General features: G+C 43.1%; 1 protein-coding gene across 1 annotated transcript in view; it reads left to right on the forward strand.

Annotated features, from left to right (window-relative positions):
- Positions 1-22,573, forward strand: part of FAM13A (family with sequence similarity 13, member A) — a gene marked incomplete at both ends in the record, with an annotated part of 28,559 nt that extends 5,986 nt beyond the window's left edge. The window contains 9 exons of the mRNA XM_010076351.1: positions 2,153-2,229; positions 2,918-2,960; positions 7,585-7,735; positions 15,246-15,459; positions 15,844-15,982; positions 16,807-16,888; positions 17,028-17,248; positions 18,585-18,668; positions 22,478-22,573. Coding sequence (XP_010074653.1) covers positions 2,153-2,229; positions 2,918-2,960; positions 7,585-7,735; positions 15,246-15,459; positions 15,844-15,982; positions 16,807-16,888; positions 17,028-17,248; positions 18,585-18,668; positions 22,478-22,573 — 1,107 coding nt within the window. The remainder of the gene's footprint in view (positions 1-2,152; positions 2,230-2,917; positions 2,961-7,584; positions 7,736-15,245; positions 15,460-15,843; positions 15,983-16,806; positions 16,889-17,027; positions 17,249-18,584; positions 18,669-22,477) is intronic.
- Positions 22,574-22,653: the final 80 nt, after the last annotated feature.

Here is a 22,653-nt window from a genome sequence, read left to right on the forward strand (position 1 = left end):
AGGCAGAGTCTGCTCACAGTAGCAGAAGTGTCACGCAGCCCCCTGCCTGGCACCAGGAATGCGTTACCTGCTTACCAGTAACAGTGAAAGCTGTGTGAAAAGACCATCCTTCGAAGGTACAGGGCATTTCCTTTGGTTGTACTGGATCAAGTTTTAGAGTCTGCTGTGAGTGAGTTCCTTCTTAATGTAACATTGTGTTGGGACTCGTTTAGGTCACAAAATTGCATGATCTGATGCACTTACCCTGTGGAGAGATTCTAGAGAGAGGCAGATTTGGCTTCTCTTTGTGATAAAAAGAATATAAGATGCCAAAAATTGTAGGCTGTGCTTAGATTTAGTGCTCAATGTAAGTAACCTACTTGTGATAGTTCATGAAAGAGCACAGTGAGACAGACACACTCTCACTTTGCGTTTTTGCTTGTAGCCATGGACTTTAAGATAGGCAAAGGTCAAGTGCTTACAGTCTTTTCTGCACCTCTTTTGTGTATGTGTGGGAGCATAAAGTGGTTTAAATGTAAATGAGAATTTGAGTCAGGATTTGGGAAAGGCTAACGGAAGCATCCACTTTTGCTATGAACGTGAAAAACATTCATGAAGTCTTAAAATGTTCCCAGAAGAAATGTTCCTTAAACTTACCTGTCTCTGCTGGACTTTGCCCTGCCCCTCATGTTTGGATCTCTTGAGGGGCAAAGGCTGAAAGGAACGTAAAATGGACTAACCCTGTGCAAAAACCACTTTGACCAAGATAACCCATCAACGTGGTTCTTGCTTGCTTTGCTAGAGGAAGTGTCACAGTAGGATTGTCTACTGGGAGTATTGTTATGAAACAGCTTGCAGAGAGCATGGTGCTACTCTTTTTGAAGAGCAAAGGCTGCTTTTTAAGTTTTCATGAGTGCGCTTATCTCATCCTTGCATTTCGGAGACTGCCAGCAGGATGTGTGGTGGTTTAGCTTTCTTTTGGCTACATCTTTACACTTCAAATAATAATACAAATTAGACTACCTCCTTGGATTATCAAAGGAGTAACCTACACCTTAGCATTTACTAATGGGCTTTTGTCAAGTTTGTGATGTATTGTCTTAGCCACTGTTTCCTGAGCCTTCCAGCTTTTCAAAGCCTGGAAGAGTATGTAGGACAGTGTGTGGAAGCTTTCCTCTTAGCTGTCTAATTGCATCTGACTCAAAAGCATAAGTCAGCAGTGGAAAACATGTCAGTGCCGCTTACTCTCCCGAGCAAACCAACCGCGAAGCGTTAAGAGCTTGTAACTGCATTTCAGAGACATGGTAGCCAGCTACCAGTAGGACTTGAAGAATCACATTGAGCAAGGCTGGAGTGACTGAGCTGTGCCACTTTATGAGGCTGGAGGTGTAGCAGGTGAGAGGGCTGTGGCTGCCCCAAGAAGGCTGTGCACACAGTTCCCAGGGCTGGGGCAGGAACCACACGCTCTTTTATTGATTGGCTTCCTCCTATTTAAGAGGGTCTTGTGCAAAAATGAGGGTAGAAAACTTCCTGGACGTATGCCCGAAGTGGCAACATGGCTTGTCTTCACAGTACTTTCTTAAGCTCTTAGAGGACAGCAGCATTAATGTTCCTAATGGTAGCCAAGACAAATTTCAGAACAAGTTGAATTTCTTGCCCTGCATTCGTATTAGCACACTTAACATTAGCTCTGTCCATATGGCAGTCTCTTTGCATTCTTCTGCCTGTTTAAGAAAAAACTGGGGAATGGTTTGGCAGAGAAGGGGAGTATTTTCTAACATGAGCATAAGGAGTCACGCTGGGAAGATGCTGTGGATTTTCGTACCTGCTCTTACACGGCTTGTACACACCACAGAATCATTCTCAAGCTCAGCCTGCCTGTCAGTCTGTAAAATGGGAACTGGCGGGATACCATGCAGCATTTTTCTGTTAGACATTTCTAGGTCATCTGATGAAAGAGCCGAAGCAGTGAGCAGGGTTTTGGGTTTTTTTTGGGTTATGGGCAATAAAGTATGGGTTTTCTTTTGTTTTGTTACAAATGTGCAGCAGTCTGATTGTTGTCTTGTTTCTAGAAGTCCTCTTGGATATTTCTATATTTGATCTGTTTAATGGCCTCCAGCTTGAGTCTGTTTCTGTCATGTATCTTACTGCTTTAACATTTACTGTATTACAGAGTATGGAAAGCTTTAGCTCATCCAGGCCTATAGACAGAACAGGACACGATGACATGGAAATTTTATCTGAAGAAAGGTGATTTTTTTAAAATTTTTTTTTAATATGTTTTATTTTCCCTGTGGTTGAGATCTTGCATGTCAGACTATGAGGGTGACATTTAGTTATGCTGCAGAACAGTGTCACCTTTCATGTTAGCTTCAAAGTAGGACCGTATGGAGGCACTGCATATGATGTGTGGGCTCTGCGCAGCACCAAACGCTGCCAAGACTCTTCTCCCAACCTGTTAGTAATAGCACTGAACACGTTGATGGTGCAGACTTGAAAAGAAGTCACCTGTGAAGCACCTGAACCAGCACACTCCACACAGGGGATTGGGGGTTGGCCTCTTGGTTGGGAATCCAGCCCTTTTTATTTCGTGCTTTGCTCTACTGCAAGAGCTGTACAGCCCCACTCTGCTCGCCTGCATTAGCAATTTCTCTCCATAGTTATGTTTGTTGGGAGAGTTGTATTGATTTGGATTAAGGGCACTAGCATTAAATGACACATTTTTCACAAATAGCTCCTGAGAGGAAGCAAAATATATAGTCCAGCATCCTGAAGTGCTGTGGTCCAGAGTGTCCTTTCATTTACTGAATGAAAGCAAGCGTGCAGCAGTAGCAGAAATCTAAAAACCTGTGTGTGCAGAAGTCCTGCTTGTTTTTGTTACAAGACAAGACTGGCTTTGTATTTGTAATATATTGGTTTGTTTTTGTTTTTTTTGTAGTAAAGAAAGTGAAAACGATGAGGTTTTTTTCAGGCACTCTCAGGTTGGTATTTTTTGGTTTTTGTGTTTCAGTTTTGTGGGCTCTAAATGGGATTTTTATTGAGTAGAAACAAGTAGTTAGGCATATAGTTCTGTGAAATTTTGCTTCTTCCAGACAAATGGATTTAGCATTTACTTTTTCTTCCCCTTCCCTCTGCTTTTTATTTACATAATTTAGGGAGCCTGTCAAGCACTGAGGAGTCTGAAAGCATCTGCTTCAGTCCCTTCAGTCCCTCCTTGCCAAAAAGGGGAGCATCACTGAAGTCAGCACTTTAGTTTAAGTGACGCCAAGTTCCCTTATTAATCGTTGTGAACAGGGTGTGGGACTGGTTATCTCCCAGGGTAGTAAGATTAGCTTGTCCTTCTTGATTTCTCTGAAATCATTTTGGTCTTTTATTTATTATTATGTTGCGTTTGAACATGGGTGTCTGTGATCATTTGTCTTTAGAAAACTGGTCGTCTCCTGTTTCTCTCTAAGGGTTGGTGGTTGGGATGGATGTCAGGAGGGGAGATGTGACATTGATGGCAACAGCTTTTTCCCTGACTTCCCATTTCTGCTCACCACACACCTCCTGTGTTCATTTTATGGTGTTTTTCATCTAACTGTTCAGCAAAACGAAGATTGGGGTTGGGTTAGGTGAACACCTTTGCAGTCACTGGTTCTTTTGGGTTTGCTTCAAACATCTCTAGACAGCCAAGCATTTAAAATTCTAGGGGGAGTTAGCTGAGGCACCTTTCTCTCAGCTGTGCACCCATTTTGCAACACCTTGTTCATCATGTACCTGCTTCCATGTGGAGAAGGTGCTGTCACTGCCATGCCACGCAATACTCCCATTAAGCTCTTAAATTAGTCTGGGGGAAGTATATTTGAATAGGTAATCATAATCTTAAAATAAACTTCTCCTTAGGAAGAATTTTAAAATCTAGAATTTTAACTTCAGGAGATGATGTAACCTTAACCAAGAGATTGTATTATATAGAAATTACAAGATCAATAAAATGTTGCATTCTTGCAGAGTAGGTTCACATTCCGTGTCCCTTGCAAACCTTTTGCTTAGGGCAGCTTAAAGACCTGCCTTTCATAACAAACAGCTCATTCAGGATGAGGAAGGGACAGGAACTTTCTTACTCTTTGCTCTTTCTCACCCTGTCTCCATTCTGAAGATGCTAGGAAAGGTATCCGGAGTTCGCCATAGCTGCTGGTTGTGCAGAGTGGAGTCTCCATGAGGTAGTAAAAATACCTTGAAGCACATGTCCTGCATGAGTTTTCTGTGCTTTTGTAGCCTTCATAATCTGCCCTTGGAAGTAGCTAAGCTCCAGGATATAGACTGTGATTTGAAAAACACAGGTTTCTAGTACCCAGGTTTTGATAAGGGAAAGGTGTTAAAGATTCACACCAGCATAGCAACAAGCGTAGAAGGAGATTGGCATGACTCAGGAGTCAGGCAACAGAATGACTGCGTTCTTACGTCAGATTGGAATACCAAGAGTGCTTACGCGTGCTTCCTGCTTGTGGTTGTACTGCATGATCAGAGGTAGGGGAAGCAAGCCTTTTAAATAAAATTGATTTGAATACACATGTAATCAAACATAATACAACTTCCTGATCAGAATTCAAAGATCTTTCTGTTGCCATTTATTTCTGGCTACTTGAGCTCCTCTTTATGCTGAATCTCCTTTGGAGGTGGGAGAATGAAAGCAGCTAACTTATCCCCAGGTTACTTAGATCTGTAGTTACAGGTACCTGCAAAGCATGGCTGCAGAAGCAGCTTCTAAAAAGCAGAACTCAAGTACCTAGTTTTAAGATTATTTTTTTGGTGGTCATTTATGTAATATCCTCAGTGCGCTGTGGCTGCCAGCTGCTACTGAGACCATCAACTTGCTGCCCCTTTGGTTTGTTAGAAATTATGGCACATCCATGCCTAAAGCACAGTAGTTCTCCCTTACTTGATTTTTGTCCTAGAGGTTGGCAACTGGTGGCATCAGGAAATTAAATAGGAAAATAAGTGATGGGAATACTGAATTATCTACCAGTCTGTGTGTTTGGAGCGTTAATGCAAAGAAGGGTAAACATCTGCTTTCTCGTGTCTCCTGGGTTTGTACCGTCATTGTTCTTCAGAACGCCTCATAATTTATTCATTATATTAGAGGCTACATCAGTGAGCAAGGAAAGGAGAGTAACTAGCTGCAGGCACAGCACTGGCCTGGTTTTAAACAGCGTTTAAATGTGTCCAACAACTGAAGTGACTTTAGAAGGAGGAAGACATTGATATGATCTTTCCAATATCTGTAGTGCAAACATTTACCCGTCTGGAAAGTGCTGTTATATCTGCCACAGATAGCTTTCAGGAGTCTTGATAAGTCAGGAGATTGTACAGTCTTCATAGGAAGACATTTAACTCTGTGATTAGTGTTGGTGGTGAAGAGGTGGGGTTTTCAGGTTGCTCCCTTTGAAATTGTTAAAATCTTCTTAAGTTCCTCTCTTCATACTTCTTGATGTTATTCAAAATCGCATCTATTTTGAAACTTGTTGCTTTATTTCTTTCAGCCTTGAAATACTGTACTGGCAATGGAAATGCAGTTTATCAACTGGTACAGTTTGTTCTTTAGGAAATGTAAAAGACTGCCTGTTTCTGGCCACTGACCAGTCTTTCTGTTTGTAATGTACACAGACTATTTAGATCCTGGCAAGAGATTTGTTATTGGACCTTAAAGAAATGTTTAAGTCCTCCCATCCTGGAAGCAGCTTAAGAGATATCGAATGGTGAATTAGCATTTTCCGTGTACAGCTCTCAACAACAAACACATTTGTAATCAGATTTAGTGTCAAGCTGTACAAGTTATTAATGCTTGGCAAACTGTCATCTAGTGTTTCCTGTTGTTATAATGTTTCGAAAAGGTGATTTATTGAAATGAAAAGGAAATACAAACCTTGTACAAATGAAATGCAGAACACTCTTTACAAATACCAGGATGTTCATCACCCAGGGTTTTAAAACCATAGAACAACCCAGATTAGAAGGGACCTCAAAAAATCACCTGGTCCAACCCTTCGTGGGAAAGGGAGCCTAGATGAGATTATCTAGCACCCTGTCCAGTTGCAGGGATTGAATCTGGATAAAAACATTTATTCATACAATTTGTCTGCTGGGCAGCTTCTTTCCCCCTCTACATGAAGCTTACTTGTTTTTCTCTGCTCAAAGGGGAAAAAATAACCCAAACACATCATTAACTTTATGCAGATGAAAAAAAATTAAATGTGCCTTAGTGGCATGTACTAAGGATTTTGATTTAGAACTGTTTGGTCACACTTCTGAATTCACAAGTAAAATAAATCCAAATGTACCGGTTATTTTTCTTTAGACCTGTTTTCTTCACACATCAGCATATGCAGATTGCTAACTAGATTATCCAAATACCGGTGGGGGGGGAAATCTGCATGTTGACTACCTGTATGAGAGAACTGTGCCTAAGATGTTCTTACCAAGATGAAATAGTTTCTGTAGTAGTGTAATGGTGTCTATTCGGCTAGCTCAGTGTTTGTCGGTGGGTTTATATGTATCACAGTGTATGGTTCTGTACATGCTTTATTCTTACGTTTCCCTGCTGCCCTGTGTGAGGCATTACAGCTAATTTATATTAGAGTGACAAAACTGCTCATGTCATCAAGCGCTGTTACAGACACGCGCGCTGCATATCTGGATTGTGGGAATGGCAGTGATTTCTGCATAAATGCACAGGACGTGTGGTATGTGCAGGGGTGAGCCGTGGTGAGGCAAACAGCCGTTGCTTCTAGGTAGTGCTAAATGATGAATCATTTACTTGACAGCATTCTGCCTTTTTTTTTTTTTTCTTCCTAAGTCATTAGATGCTTGTGTGAATTTTTTTGGCTTTTTCCCAGAGTCCACTCTGCTTCCAGCTCAGATGCCAAACCTCACTGCCATTTGGATTTGCGCAACACTGCTTTAATACCCAGAGCTCCTCCATAAATAGTTCTGCTCTCCCCACGCCCAGCTAGGAAACAACCACAGGAAATCAGGGAATGTGCAGCCAGCATAGCTTAGCTGGCACTAATTGATCTGAGCCAGCACAGCCTGCATGAGAGCATTCATGTACGTAGCCTGCACTGCTTGCTGTCTGTGGCTGCTACCTCGGGAGCTCCGGTACCTGCTTTTTAGAAGACACCATATTGCTATAGCCTTACAACAGCAGCAGCATTTTTGTTGTTGCTCCGAGGAGTTGCCCTCCTGTAGGAAGTGTATGCAGCTTCCCCCTCTCTCTCCCTTTCTCCCTGCCTTCCTCCCTCCCTTTTCATCCCCATCGATTACTGGAGGCTTTTTCAGCTGCATGCAGTTGTCAGGGCAGGCAGTCTCAGGAACTTGCAGTGGCTTTCTAAAGAAAGAAAAATTCAAGGAAAGTGGATGGATGTTTTGACAATTAATACGTAGGGGTCACCGAGCAGGGGATTTGAATTTGGAGCTGGAAACTCAGGGTCTGTTTGTTTGGATCTTTAGCTAAAGGCATGAGCTTACTGCTGCTGTGACTACAGGAGGTTTTTTTCCTCCTCTGCCTCCTGAAACATTTTTTTTTTCTTTCTCTCTCATTTCTGTGGGTGTATGGGAATATAGCTGATTTCAAGTATGAAGATTCAAGAGCATCCAAGCATTCCTGAAAACAAGTTGCAAAGAAATCAAGATGCTGATGATCAGGAAAACAGCTTTGTGTCAGAAGTGCCTCGGCTGGATTTGACAGCGCTGTGTGATGACAACAACTGGGAAGGTAGGATTGTGTGATGGCTGTTTGTATGAGTGAAACGAGAGAGAGAGGGAAACCTGAGTGGGCTGGGTATATCTTTATATGATCAGTTTCCCTTGCCAAAAACAACAGGAAAGCAATTTTGTCCTAAATATGGAACTGAAAGTTTGGAAAAACTGGAAGTGAAGTATTGGATGGGTACCAATTATATTTGTCACTTAGAGGAAGAAAATTAATTGCTTTATTTTTGAAGTTACTTTCATTTGCTGTTTAGTACTGTTAAGTCCCTGAGCATTTCAGGTTAACTTATTTCTTGGTGGTTGGTTAGTCAAGTATTAAGCTAGACTGCCCTATACTTCAAAGAAACTGGCTATTTCACAGTCTAAAAGCAACTTCCTTCTTTCTTCCTTTTCTTCCACTTCAGTTGCTATTTGGAAATAATGATTAGGATCTGAAAAGCACAGCTGGAAAAAAGCCTGTCTGTCTACTACTCTGTCTTTTGATGGCTCCTACAAACAATGTGGAGGTTTTTTATGTATGCTGTGAAGAAATTTTGATCACCAGCTCAAGCGGCAGTGTTAAATTGCATGTGGTTTAAATTGTTCTGATGCTGTTTCTTAGCTCTCATCTCCAGAGTGCGTGCTTGGCTGCCTGTTTGCAGTGACTCACTGAAGAGAGGGAAATCTGGGGGAACTCTGTGGGTGCCACAAACCTCAGTTTCATTAGAAATTGAGATTAATTGAAGGTGTCCGGCACCTCTGGGTTCAAACCCTTTTCCAGTTATTGACTCTCTCTGTGTACAAGCAAGAATTCTTCTGTTAGTTTGTGCTTTAGGAGTGAAGGAGGGACTTTGACAGGGAAGAAACAGGAAAATATGAGTATGGTATTTTAATAAACAAAGCAAGAGAAGGAAAATGTTTGACTTATGTACTGCTCTCAAAAAACAATCTCTGAGGAGCACTGAGAAGTCGAGTTCTCTGCTGCTGCCTCTACAATGTGCATGACCTAGTCTATTTTGCCTTTCCCTCTAGGAGGGGAGTAGTTATGACACTTTGGGCATGAATAAAGAAAATCTGCAGCTGTGACTGCCTTTGAATCAGCCAGGCTACTAGTCACCACGGTCAGGAGAGTATTTCTCCACTTGCTTGCTTGGTGGGGATTCCCTGGGTGGTATCACCAGGCATGGCTGATCAAAGCACCGTGGAAGGGTTCCCAGGAGGCCTTGGCTGCGTTATGTGTTTGCTGAGATGCTAATTAGCACTGCCCTGCGGGGTCTTGAGCCAGGGTGAGCACGTCTGTGTTCTCAGAGGTGATGTCTAGCTTCAGCCATCATGTGAACCTTTGGAAATAATGACTCTTTTTTTTCTTCCTGGGTTATTAATGGGAGTCATGTGAATGCATGAAGGGGAGAACACAGCTCCTTTCTGTCTGCCAGAGGCTTTCCCATCGTATGAAATAAGTTGCACCTTTGGCACAACTCCCTCTTTGTAGGCACGCTCTTATGTTTGGATTCTAGCTTTCTTGTCCTGCAAATATGAAACAGGATTATGAGCACGTGTGACTGTGATTGAAGAGTGCTTCTCTAGGATTCTTCCTTCCTCCATTCTGTTCACATGTATTTCACAAGAGGAGGAGGTGGGCAGTTGCAAAGGAATCAGCTCTTTGGGGTGAGATGCCATCTAAAATACTTGCCTTTCAGAATCACCATTTTGTTGGCGCAGATGAAAGAGCAGCAAAATGGTGCCTTCTGTGTCTCAGCAAGGAAAGACTGAGTCTTTCCTAGCTGTGGATGTGAAATCAAGCTCGCAGCAGCCAGGAAGGGGAAGATGTTAGTGTCAACTCTCAGACTGTTTCTGCAGCTAGCAGCAGTCTGTCATTGAGGCTGGCTTTGCAAGGCTGGGTTGTACTCCCGATCCACAGCTGTAGCAGCCAGGGCATCCTCCCTTCCCCTGCCAGCCAGCCTGTGTCACTCAAACCGTCACACGTCTCTTCAGGATCCGTGCCGCATCTCTGCTCATATCCCCAGTGAAAAGGGAAAGAACTGTGCCTCCAAGTGCAGTAACACTGAGTTATTTATTGCTTTGCTCTAACAAATTTGGTAGGTCCAGCTCTCAGGGAATTACCCGCTCCTCCAGGACATAGTTGAGCTGACTTTTGGGGGCAGGGTCCTCTCTGTCATACTGCAGGAGATACAGAGCATCTAGTGACCAGGGCAACTGCTGGGTCTTTCAGGAGTGGCTTGTGAAAAAAAAAGGTTGCCTTGAGCTGTAGCTGTCACCGCCTCCAGTCAAATGTTGGGAAAAAAGCCTTGAAGAATGGGCACAAAATTACACAAGACAACCTTGTCCATTGACTAGCTTTTGTTTGTTACTCAGGCAGGCTCTCCTTCATGTTAAGACCAAAGCTGCCTTAAAAACCCTCATTCAGGGACACAGAACTGTGATAACTGCTGCCAGGTGAGCTGGCAGGGCCCCCTGCCTTTTATGTTATGCTAGATTTTTACCAGGTTTTTTTTTCCTAAGGTTTACCACATAGTCAAATCCATACAAGAAAGAGAGAAGAGATTTGCTGTACCTTCTCCAGGCTGTGTTCCCTTTGCCTAAAGCTGAGCAGATAGAGGACAGAGAAGTTTACTTTACCCTTCCTCCAGTGCGTAAGCTTACACTCTACCTTTTGCTTGCCTTCTGCGTCCACCTTGCCTGCTACATGTAGGGGATGTGTAGTAATGATTGGGATATTGATGTAGTACACAGGGTGTGAGCAGCGCCCCAGACAAATTCAAGTGCTGAACACAGCCTAGGTGCATCTCCCATGGTCCAAGAGAAGTATTCTACTAGTGTGTATTCGCAGGTGCAAATCCGATAGTTTTATCCCGGGCTGGGTGTGAACTGAGCTGTCTCTGAGCTGTGTCTGACTGCTAGGCTTGCCTGCTAAGCCGCTCAGCCGGTGCCAGCTGAGAATGCTAGCGAGCAAGTGTTTTCAGAGCTGCTTCCACAGCAAAGGTTTGTAATTGTTGTGGATTAGGTTTTAATCGAGTGCTGTGAGCGAGGAGGACAGAGTGTTCTCTCACAGCCAGGCACTATTGTGCAGATTTCTTACCAAATGTTTCTAATTCAGGCCCAGAACTTGCTATCCTGCCCTCAAGGAAAATCTGGAAGTATGTTGTTCTGCGTAGCAGCGGCTGGCCCTGTCAGCAGCTCGGAGCTGAACCGGCAGTTCAGTAAATCGATACGATGCGTGTGATTGCTGCCAGCATTGCCTGATTACTGACACTTTGAAGAAAGTTCCATAGATGAGATTTCAAGCAGGGTTTGCAGTAACAAGAACTTATGAAACAATCAGTGGACATATTTCAGCAAGCTTAAAAAACAAAAGGAGTAAAAGCAGAAGTTTAAAATACAATTTGAATTTTCAGTGTTGAGAAGTCAAGTATTGCAGACCCTGAGAGTGAAGCTGTTCTACAAATAGTTTCGACACTGACTTAATTGATACTTTTCCATGGGGAAAAAAAAAAAAAAAACACCAATAATGCAAAAAAATCCAAAGAGTATAGCAAAAGGGAGGCTGTATTTTAGATTTTTTTCTTTTCAGTACTGTGGACTTACATACATCAGTGTGTTTGTGCGTAACAGACTCTTTACTATAAGAAATCAAAAGGTGGTGAAATACACTGCATTTTTATTACTATGTGTAGAAAAGAGTAATTGCATTGCTTACTGATTGTATTTTATAGCATAAATATTTTTAAAATTTTTTTTTTCATTTTTTATTATGACGCATTATAAACAAAACACAAAGTTGGCTTGCTAGCTAAGAGATGTGTCATCTCACTAACTGAAAAGGCATGGCAGTGCTTTATTTGGGCCATTCTTTTTGATCTACATAGGAAGAATACCTTCTGATGTATTCAAGCAAGGATGTTTTCAAACAGTTACTTGTGAGTGAAATAGGTTGTTCTGAGCTAGTGAATGTTTTGGGGTTTTAAATTGCTTTATTCACTTTGTTATGAGAGGTCTTTCAAGTGGGATTTAATACTAGGACCTCAGGTGTTGTAATTAGTTGGCTTTTTAATCCCTCTGGACCTACTTCAGTTTACTAAGCTAAGATTTGGCCTCCTTTGTTTGTCAGATGGGTGTGTGTAAAAGCAGTGTTAGAAGCCTGTGTCAGCTGTGTGGCTGCAGAGAGGGAAACGGGGGATGCCCGCGGCATTTTGCCAGCTGCACCTCAGGTGGGGTGTGCGTGTGGGCACCCCTCTGTTGGCCCTGCAGCCCCTAGTAACCCTGTGGCAAATACACAATGTAATGGTAAAAAAAGTCAGGTTTTGTCAGCTAGATGGCTTGGAGCTCACCAATAATACACCAATTTGATACAATTAATCTTTCTTCCTTCTCGCATATTTATTAATATCTCAATCCTCCTATGCGGCAGGTTGGCAGAGAGGTTGCATTGGCGTAGGCATATGTGTGCCTGCAGAGCTGTGCAGAGCAACACCTGGCAGATGGCTGACAGCTCTGTTGAAAGATGAGCTGGTTGGGGGATTTTGAGAGGGAGTGCAGCACTTCTGAAGGACTGCAGGCTCAATACCAGCGTATTTCACTTCTTCTGCACCAACTTAGAAAAGGCGAACCTAAAAGCAAGACATTGAGAGTCTGGCCAAGAAACAGAAAATTTGTTCACCCTTTCTCTGTGCTAGTACAGTGCAAAAGTTGTCATTATAGAAAATGCAGAAAAAATAGTACATAGAAAAATATGGAGGTGAGTAGGAAACTGAGAGTTTTCTCTGAGCGATAGGAGATGAGTAACGGTAACTGCTGTGTCAAGGAAAGGTAAAACATTTACATTCTTTACTGAGATTTTATTCTTCAATTAACAGAAAGGTGGAAGGGTGACAATATTAATCCTGATAGCAGGTACTTTAAACCTGAACCATTAAGTCCAGGAATTTATCAGCCTTCAGAAAAGGCTCAACACATTGGTAGCTATCTTGAATAAGTGAAGAACAAAAGATACTATGTATTCCGTTAAACAGGAATTGATTGATTATGCACTGTCAGACAAAGCAGCAGCTTACCCTTGGCGGGTTCCTGTGTATGTGTGCAATCAGCAATTCCAGTGCTTCCAGGTGAAGCACCTGGCCAGTATGAGAGAGAATGCAGTTGGACTACAGCTCTGGTCTTTGTGATCTGAATTCTAGATCCATAATTCTAAATAACTGAGTATGTTCCTTAATTAATTGCTGTGTTATTTTCAGGGGGGTTTAGCCACTTTGTGTCCAGCTGAGATTTTTTTTCTAAATACTTCCAATCAGCAAGGGAAACAAGTTACCCATGGAGTCAGGCCTTCCAGGAGTGAGCGTTAAAATCAGCTGATGTGGCCGTTTATTCTGTCAAGTCTCAAATTTGATTTTTCTTTTTAGGACGTTTTTTCTTCTCCTCTTTAACACTTTCTCCTTTGGAATGGGAGTTTCTATTTTGGGGCAGTATTTTGAAATCAACAAAACAGAAAGTACACATACCTCAAGTCTCCACTAGCTTGCATAAAGTGCTTTGCTGTCTTTTGGGGTTTGATCAGAGGCTCTTTGAGCCAGCACAATGTCCTGAATGTCACATGCTATCTGGTGTATAGATCTACCTTGGGACAAAGTCACATGCATCATGCATGATTAATAAGAGCTTTGTTAGCTGGTGTGGTAGGAGCTTAATTTGGTTACTGCTAAATATGCTGATGATTTATTCTAAGTGTATTCCATCTATGTAAATCCCACACGGGTGTGATTTAACAATTTCTGAAAGCAAATTCTGTTTGGAGGTGAGAGTGTATTCCAGAAATTGGAAGTGAGAGATGTCTGGAAGAATTGAAAAAAAAATTCCTGCTAATCAAATGTATCAAATTTGTTCCTTTTGTGTTATTATTTTGCTGCAAAAGATCTTGTGAGGACCTTCCTGAAATCATGAGAGATTGAGGGAAGCCTGCGACACCAAGGTGTCACAGTTTGGCTGAAGGGTTTGCCCTTCGTTTCGCCTTCCTTCTTAGCAGATTCCTTGAGCAAAATATTTCAGGTATTAGGAGCTGCCAAGGTTGAATGCAGCTTAGAAAAAACTCTTGTTCCAGAATAACTGAGAGAAGCGTAGGCTGTGTAAGCTTTCCAGTCCATGGCAAAACAGCCTACACACACTAGGGGCTTGCACACCATGTCAAAGTAGCCTCTGCGAGCCAGGCTTGTATGCGGAGAGTACCTGCTTCACTTACCACAACAGCCGAGAGAAGCTTTTATGCAAAAACCTCCAGCCATCCCTTTCAAAGCATCGCATGAGTTTGCATGCAACACCAATCTCTAAGGAGAAGTGTGCCATTTATATTCATGTGCTAAGGAGGAAAGAAAGAGGTGGAGAGCATCATTTAATGCTGGGTACAGGCAAAATACCACTGAGCCCATCATTACTGAATTGTGGATGATCTTGCGCTGTCCAGATTGTGCTTGGCAGGGGAATATTAAACAGCATAGAGGTTCTGTAAGGGAATCCTCATTAAATCCATTCTGAGCTAGGAAAGTGTTAACCTCGTTCACCAAAAGGAAATAAACTATTTTTATTCAAAAATTAATAACTTCAAAAGCCCCTTCTCTTTGTTGAAGAAGAATAGACGCACTAGGCATGGGAAGTAATGAGTCCATAGCTCTGTGACTGGTCTGGGAGCTTTCTGTAAGGTTTTTGTTCTGTTACTTGACTCTAGAACAATTTGTTAGATTTATAAGTTCCAGCCTGGCTCTTAAACTGCCTAATCCTCTGGTGCTAAGTAGGAGCATGCAGATCTGGTTAGTAAACTATCTGAACACAAAACATTAGACTCCTTATGGCATCTGGAGAGAATGATCACAAGATTGCTTTCCGTGGGCTCCGCTATGCTAATCAGCAATGCTAAGTTGGGTTTCCCTTTCTCTCCCACTCCACCATCTCCGTGTAGAGCCTTGCTTTTACTTCCAGCTGGCTGGATTGTCCAGGGATTGTCCTTACTTTTGTACCATGCTGTTAAGCACCAGGATTGCACATGAAAGAGGAAAGGGGGAAACTCAGACCATATTACCATCATTGTTAATTTACAGGCGAGGCACTGTGTGGAGCAGGTGGCAATGTGAGACACCTTTTCCATGCAGACTCCTGTGATCCAGTTGCCTCCTTTATACTGCCATGTGCTAATCATTCTCTCTTGTCCAGCATAACTTTTTCCTCAGAAGTGCTGTCTGGTGATAGCCTTGTTTTGTATCAGTCTGTGGTAATTACCGGCCAACTTCTGGATAGTTTCCTGTAGCACCTGGGAGATAGTTTATGTTTGTGTAGAGTACCCACAATGGCCAGGCAATGCTTTGCCTTGCTCTGCACGCTGGGCAGGTGCAGGTAATGACCGAGGGAATGCCTGATGACAAGGAATTGCGGTCCAGGACAAACGGGTCAGGGTTCGTTAGTAAAGTTGCCTGGAGCCTGTCATACGTGTAAAACAAAAACAATAAAACCAGCCTTTGTCTTACTCTTCCCAGAGCCCATCCCTGCTCTTTCCTCATGGCAGCGAGACGGCTTGGACTCAGATGAGGCTCGCCTTTCCCCGCAGGCTGGTCGCTTAATTCGCCAGCTTCTGGATGAGGACAGCGATCCTATGCTGTCCCCTCGTTTCTATGCCTATGGACAGAGCCAGCAGTACCTGGATGATACAGAAGTGCCTCCTTCCCCTCCCAATTCTCATTCCTTCATGAGGTGGGTTGTGATTTGCCTGTGCTGACTCTGGCACCCAGCTGTAAAGGGTTTGCACGGTTGTGTCAAGCAACATCTCTTTGGATCACATACGCGGTTTAGCTATGCTGTGTTGGGTTTCTGTTCCTACTGACAGGAAACTGATATTTTTAGAAAAGTTCCTAATAACTAATAGTTTCTGGGTTTGTGAATTAATATCTAGAGAGTTGTTGCTGAAAGAGGCTGTGACAGCATCTTTTGCTATCTGCCATTACAGAGTAGCAGCATTGCTTTCTCACTTCTATGGGATTTACTTTTATTTACACAAAGTTTTAAGCTGCTTTCTCTGCTTGAAGATGTACCATGGCTGTTTGGCTAAGCTCTTCCTTCAATCTCTGCTCTTGGTAGGAGGCGGAGTTCATCTTTGGGATCTTACGAAGATGACAGAGAGGACCTTACTCCTGCACAACTCACCCGGAGGATTCAGGGACTGAAGAAAAAGATCAGGAGATTTGAGGAGAAATTTGAAGAGGAGAGGAAATACAGAGTGAGTCTGTAGGAGTTAAGCATTTGTATGGGGAGGTATGCATTAGCAACAAAGGGAAGGGACATCAGGGAAGTCTGTCAAAGACACAAGAGTCTTGAAAGCTTTCCTAAGGAAAAAAAAAAAAAAAGAAAAGAAAAAAGCTGCTGCCCAAAAAAGGAAAATGTGCATCTATACCAAGCAAGTTACCTTTCCAGGCATTATATACTATCAGTGCAGCACAAGAGATAGGCTTACAAACTCATAGGATTTTGATCACTGCTTAAGGCAGTGTGCCAAAAGCACACACTCAGTGTGTAGGAATAGCTGTGCTAAACTGCTGTTTGTTTATTTATTCAAGTTCAGCTTATGGGAAGCACAATTGCACATCTCATTTGCATGATGGTAATCCCAGGACACCAGTGCATTGCAGAGGAGAGAGAGCAGCCTCCTCAGCAAGGAACCACAGTCAAGTGCTGCTGAGCAGCAGCAGTGTACTGTGCTCTAATTGTTCCTGACATGCTCTTCCAATGCACAGAAAGCTTTCTGAGGAACTGCGGCTTTGCATGTGTGCACCTTTGTTGGTGATCTAAACCACAAAGGATTGTACTGAAAGGATGTTGCCTGCAGTAGAAAAGGCTGGAAGAAACGCACAGAGTTTGCTGTAGCCTAGCATTTGGGTTATTTCAGTGTCTTTGGGTGTCAGGCAGACTTTGGTGTGGATACATGCACCCTAACACTTCTCAAACTGTTCGTGCTAAGCTTCTCTATTTTGGAGGTGCAGTTGTTTCAGTGGGTCTCTCCTGTTGGTTTAACACAGATTCAGCATGAATTTTCTTTCCTCCCAGCCCTCCCACAGTGACAAAGCAGCCAACCCTGAAGTACTTAAATGGACAAATGATTTGGCCAAATTCCGAAAGCAACTTAAAGGTGAGCAGCCACCACTGGTGCGCCTTCAGGGGGCAGCCGGACTCAGCCTCATTTAAATTTTATGTTAGGCAGTGGTCCTGTCATTGTTACATTTTAAAAAAGAAAAATTATTCGTCTTCCCTCAAATGTCCCTCTTTAGAGTCAAAACTGAAGATATCGGAAGAAGACCTTGGCCCTGTTGTACGTCAGCGGAGCAACACACTGCCCAAGAGCTTCGGTTCTCAGCTCGAAAAGGATGATGACAAGAAGCAAGACTTGTCAGATAAATCTGCCAAGCCTGCTGTGGAAGCGACCCTTGATTCTATCCAGAAGAAGCTTCAAGAAAAGCGAACGGAGACAAACCGACCTGAGGATATCAAGGTACAATGTAGGCAGATCAGATTTAGGCCTTTAGGTACAAATATGTAATTTGTGGCTGCACAGTCACTTGTGAAAGCCCTGTGGTCTCCTACATTTTGTCACAAAGTCTACAACCTTTACTCCTAGCTCACTTGCTTTAGTTTCTTTCCCTCTGCCTTTAGTATCTGATTTTTTTCCCAGAGCTTGGTTTCTGTTGACCGTCATTGTATGTTCTTTTTTTTATCCCTGTATATTCCAAGTAACGTTTCTGAATTATTGCAATATTTCCTGCCTTGGTTTTGGCTATTTCTGTTGTTATGTCCAAATTCTGAATCTTCCAGTGATTCTGGAGATTGGGTCATCTGTTTTCTTCTAGTTCACTCCAAAGCTGAATGCTCTTCTTTCAGGACATTTTATCACTGCTCTTCAGAGTTTCACATTGAGCTCTGTTAGCTGCTGTAATCTCAGAGGGTTATCACCAGGGATGTCTTTATGTCTGATGTTGCCAGTTCTTGAGGTTTGGGCAGCCTTGTAAGTGAAGTCCTTGAGTCTGCTGACGTGTAGATTGTTCAATGCTTTGTAAGAGAGGGGCAGACAGCATTATCTTTATTTACTGGATCTTCAGAAGAAGAAGATACACAGTGTGTGTTCTGACTGTTTTCTGAGAGTAGCAAGAATCTGCACCCTGGCCTTTTAAAGAGGGCCTGTGATAATATTTGGTGCTGTGATAGGGAGAGAAAGCTCGGTGTCAGGCAAGTTCAGTGGAGGAACTCTGCAGACTTGGTTAGGAAAGTGTTCTCCAACTGTTTGCCCTTTTTTTGGCTTGGTCCCCTCAGCCTGTCTGCCAGAGCTTTTCACTCCACTGGCAGAAGGAGACGGTCTGACTGCACTTCAGTTCTTGATCAAGTGTGTTTGTGGCAGTCAAAGCAAAGATGGCAAGCTTTGAAAGAGGTACTGCAGCTTGTCTTGAATTTGGAGAACAAGAAAGAACATGTGTTTTGTTGTAGACCTTACAGTTCGAATCTTAACTGAAAAAGAGCCACCAACATCAAAAGTTGCATACCATAGTTTTTTCAAAGCACACCGATAATTGATAAATCCTCTTTATGTGCATAAAATACCTTCACATGCAAAGTTGATATGGTTTTAATCTGCCTGGATTGTGCATAGGATGCCATTCATGTTAACAGTCTCTTTGGCAATATAGCTGGGAAAAAAGGACTGGAAGGCAGAGATGAGTCTTCCAAACATTATGACAGAATGACACGACTTTGGTTAGGCCACACATCAGTATTGTTGAGTCCAGGAATCTGACTTTTTTTTCTTCCTCCTCTCTCTCTGTGGCACTTTTTCATAGGATATGACAAGAGATCAGATAGCAGCTGAAAAAGTGGCGCTTCAGAAAGCTTTGCTGTACTACGAAAGCATTCATGGCAGACCGGTATGTACTGCAGCATTTTTTTCAAAGTACATCTTTATATGTCCCTTTAATGCTCCTTTAATATCACAGTCACTAACACTTCTCACTGTTCAAACCACACATGCATCCTCTAAATCCGCCTCCCTGATCCTTCACTACTGCTGCTACTGAGGAGTCTGTGCTCAGCAAGGTGTCTGCGCACAGCGCTGGGTTTGGCAGATCCCTGCAGGACTGAGCCTACAGGCTGAATGAGGCTGAACATGCGTTATTTTTGCGTTGCACTTACCAGCATCCACAGACGTCCCGTTTGTGGCCCAGCTGACTCACCAGCTTTGCCAGGGATACGGACTGCATGGGAATTGTTGTGCGTGGCCCCCCATCCATCCAGGAACTTTGCCATTTGCTAGTATGAGTGACTAACTGGGAAGACAGGTGTGCATACATTGCTCCTTCTTAGAGGAGCTACAGTGTATTTCTCGTGCTGTTTGCAGGGAGGCACCTGCACCTTGCTTTTGGCACAATCCTCTCGTGCCAAAGGATTTGTGAAACAGTTTGTCTCCTGAGCATCACAGCATCAGTTGAGAGGAGATTTCATTCTTCCCCTGAGAAGCAGATGGGTTTTTTCCATGTGCCAGTGGAAGGGAAGGGCATGAGGTCTCTTGCACATTTGGCCTCAACAAAGGGAAATTATTTGTGAAGACAGGGAATTAAGAATTGTGTACTGTTGATCCCTGCCATGGCAGAAACACAGTGGCTTCTAGGCCACCAGGTTGGCTTTGTATGAATCCCTTCTCCTCTTTCATGGATGACATTATAATCTTTGCTACCAGCTGTGTAGGTAAAGTAACTTAATTTCCAGTGGTGCTAATCTCTAGAGCAGTGGTTTGGGAGCAGCAAATTCCTGCTTATAAGGAGTACTTGGTTAGTGTAGCTGACAAATCTGTCATTCTGCTGCTGCATGGGATTCCTGATCTCTTCCTTCCTTTTGCTCCTTAATGAAGGGCCAATATTGTACAGTCACATCTCCCAGCAGCTGAAAACAGTGTAGTTGTATGAGAGGACATACAGTTGTGTTATTGTGTAAAATAGCAAAAGGCCAGCACAAGGAAATCCCCTTCACCTTCCCTCTGTTCTCCATGAGACCGAGCCTGCTTTTGCTGCTTTTACAATGATACAAATCAACAGGTAGCATCTTGAAGTGAACTCACTTAAATCTGTCCAAAAAGAGAACAAGCCCAGACACTAACTTATCAGGATGCCTTTTTTCCCCCCTCCCCTTTCTGATGCTTTATTTATACAACTGCTTTTTGATTTGTTTGTTTTATGTAAGCAGTCTATACCTAGCAACACTGAACTGCATGGCAAAGAAGACTGCAGCTGATCAGTTTTTACTGTTCTCAGCTCCTGGCACTGCAGCAGTGGAAAAGTACTGAGAGCTTGAGGAGAATGGGGATAGTTCAGCCAAGTATTTTTTTTATTATTAAAGATATTTAACTAAACAAGAAAAACAATGGAGCTCAGATTTACTGTGCAGCTGGGTCTTTCTGTACCAGTGATAGATGAACCTGCGAAGGTGGAACTGAACTGCTTTAGTTAAGCCAAAAAGTCCATCTCTGCAGAAATTCTTGAGCTGCTCGAACAATGCAAGCAATGGTCTGTTCCTCGCCTGCTGCTCTTTTGCCATGTGGAGCGTGCCCCAGAGTTGTGTCAAAGGCTCCATTATTCCAACAGTCTTTTTGCATGTTGATGTTCTCCCAAAATATACTCAGGTTTTGCTGGTATTACTTGTGTTTACCTAGCGAGACAGTTTGCCCGTGTGCTCAACGTTTTCTTTCAGAATCTGCGTGGTGGTGAGTGTGCTGGTGTGTCTGCAGGGCTGACTCAGGCCCCATGCACTTAACTTCCAATGCGTAAATTAATTCTCTGTGTTCTTCCTCCATGCTGCTATTCAGACACTGAAGCATGTTGTTTATTTTTTCCATTCTTGAACATATCTCGGGATTTTTTGCCCATTCCAAGGCTTAATGTTTATTTTTCTGTACAGAACAGTGCTATTTATCGAGTTGGAAATGTTTTTAATTGAAGGTTTGGTTCTCAGCCTCTGCATAGTCTTTTTTAGTAACAGACTGTCTGAGCCAACAGTAGTGCTGTGCCACCTATTCTGCTAACTCCTAACCTAGTAAAGCTAGGAATAATATAATATATATCTGTATATAGGCTACCCAGTTTCTCCAGTTGTACGCTTGATGGGTTGCAGAGAAACGTCCAGAGTTGGAGGCAACTTGCTGAGCAGTGCAACTGAATGCAGACACATCGACACAAAAGGAATAAAAAGGTCTTCCTTCTTCTTCCTCCCTCTTCATCTGCCCCCAACATAGGAAATAGGCTTGGTTAGCAGGAGGAAGATGCTGCCTCCAGATTCTTAGAGTTCATCGCTGTCAGTCCCACTCCTGGCAATCCTTACAGCTCTTCTGCCCCAAACCAACACCCTTGCCTGCTCTGGAGGGAGGATGTGAAAGCTTCAGAAAGCTTACTCCAAGGAAGGTCAACTGCAGACAAAATAAAAGACATTTCATTTTCAAATTTCCTCCCTGTCTCAAGCTGTATTCCCTTTCCTCCTATTACTGTTGTTGGTTTTCATGTGGCAGCTGTTCAGATGCTCTGGTGATTAGCAGCAGTAAAAAGCCTTGTGGAGGATAGGCATGACATCAGAATCAGTTAAAGTTAGACGAAAGATCTAATGGAAGGACAGTCATAGGATGTGGTTCAGACAGTGTTGAATACAAAGAAAGATGATGATCAGGTTGGTTCTGCTGAGTATTTTGTTTGTTTTCTAACCCTACTGTAACAAAACATTGAAGAAGTAAAACCCGACTTACAACTAGTACTTAGTTGGTCAGACCTTTGCTTTCCCACACTAGCTACTGGCTGTTAGGTCTTCCCTTCTCCTGCGCTGTCAGTACTACTGAGATTTTTGGCTTAGCTTGGATCTGAAAAAAAAAAAACTGAAATGAACACTCGCAGTTTGCAGCACTCTCAAACTGAGGAGAGAGCGCAACACGCAGCTAGGAGGAGTGAAGTTAGGGACAGAGCAGCGTAAGGAAGGTATTGTGTGGGCATGACAGCAGTATTCTGTCTTCTCTGTGCTGTGCAGCTCTGGCATCTTCATCCCTTCTCAGCTCTGTGATGACTTCTCCTCAGCAAGGTTGTTGGGAGGGAGTGGTAGAGGGGAATGTTAGGGGGTTAAAAAGATGGAGAACTGCTGGCTTGGACAGGAAATCAGGAGGAATGGCAAAGCCCGAAAGTTTGCTTTTGTGAAATTTGTAGTTTAACCTGCCCTGGGAAAGTCTCCTTTCGTTGCAGTGTGCAGTCATTGCAGCTCCTTTCTCTTTTCCTGGGTCATACACACTGCCTCTGAGAGCACAAGAATAAGGCTGAGAAACCTCATGTTGTGCCTTGTAATGGTAGACGTGATTACAAGCACAGACTGCTGCCTCTGTGGCTCATTTTGTGCTGTGGACATGTGGCACCTGAGGTGGCCATTTAAACCACCTGTTTTCATACAGCCACATTACAAGACATATTTAAACTGCCTGTTTTCATACAGCCACATTACAAGACAGCCCACAGCTTGGGTGCTGCTGGGACAGGAGACGCAATGACGTACACAAGCACTTGCATTACCAGTTTCAGGGCTAATGCTGCTAACCCATCATCCTCGTGAAATTCCCTTCACATCCCCTCTGACTAACAGCAGTCACGGGCACATGTATTATAGAGTGGAGTATCTGCTGCAGGCTTCATGGATCTTGCTTCTTTTTCCTTTTCAGGTTACCAAAAACGAACGACAGGTGATGAAGCCATTGTATGACAGGTATCGCCTGGTCAAGCAGATCCTCTCCAGAGCCAACACCATCCCTATCATTGTGAGTAGAGCATTCTTTTGGGGGCTACTTCTTTGGTTCCAAGCTGAGGAAACAGGAATCATAGAATCATTAAGGTTGGA

Source organism: Pterocles gutturalis, unplaced genomic scaffold (assembly GCF_000699245.1).
Source record: "Pterocles gutturalis isolate BGI_N339 unplaced genomic scaffold, ASM69924v1 scaffold23968, whole genome shotgun sequence".
In the NCBI taxonomy this organism is placed as follows: Eukaryota; Metazoa; Chordata; class Aves; order Pterocliformes; family Pteroclidae; genus Pterocles; species Pterocles gutturalis.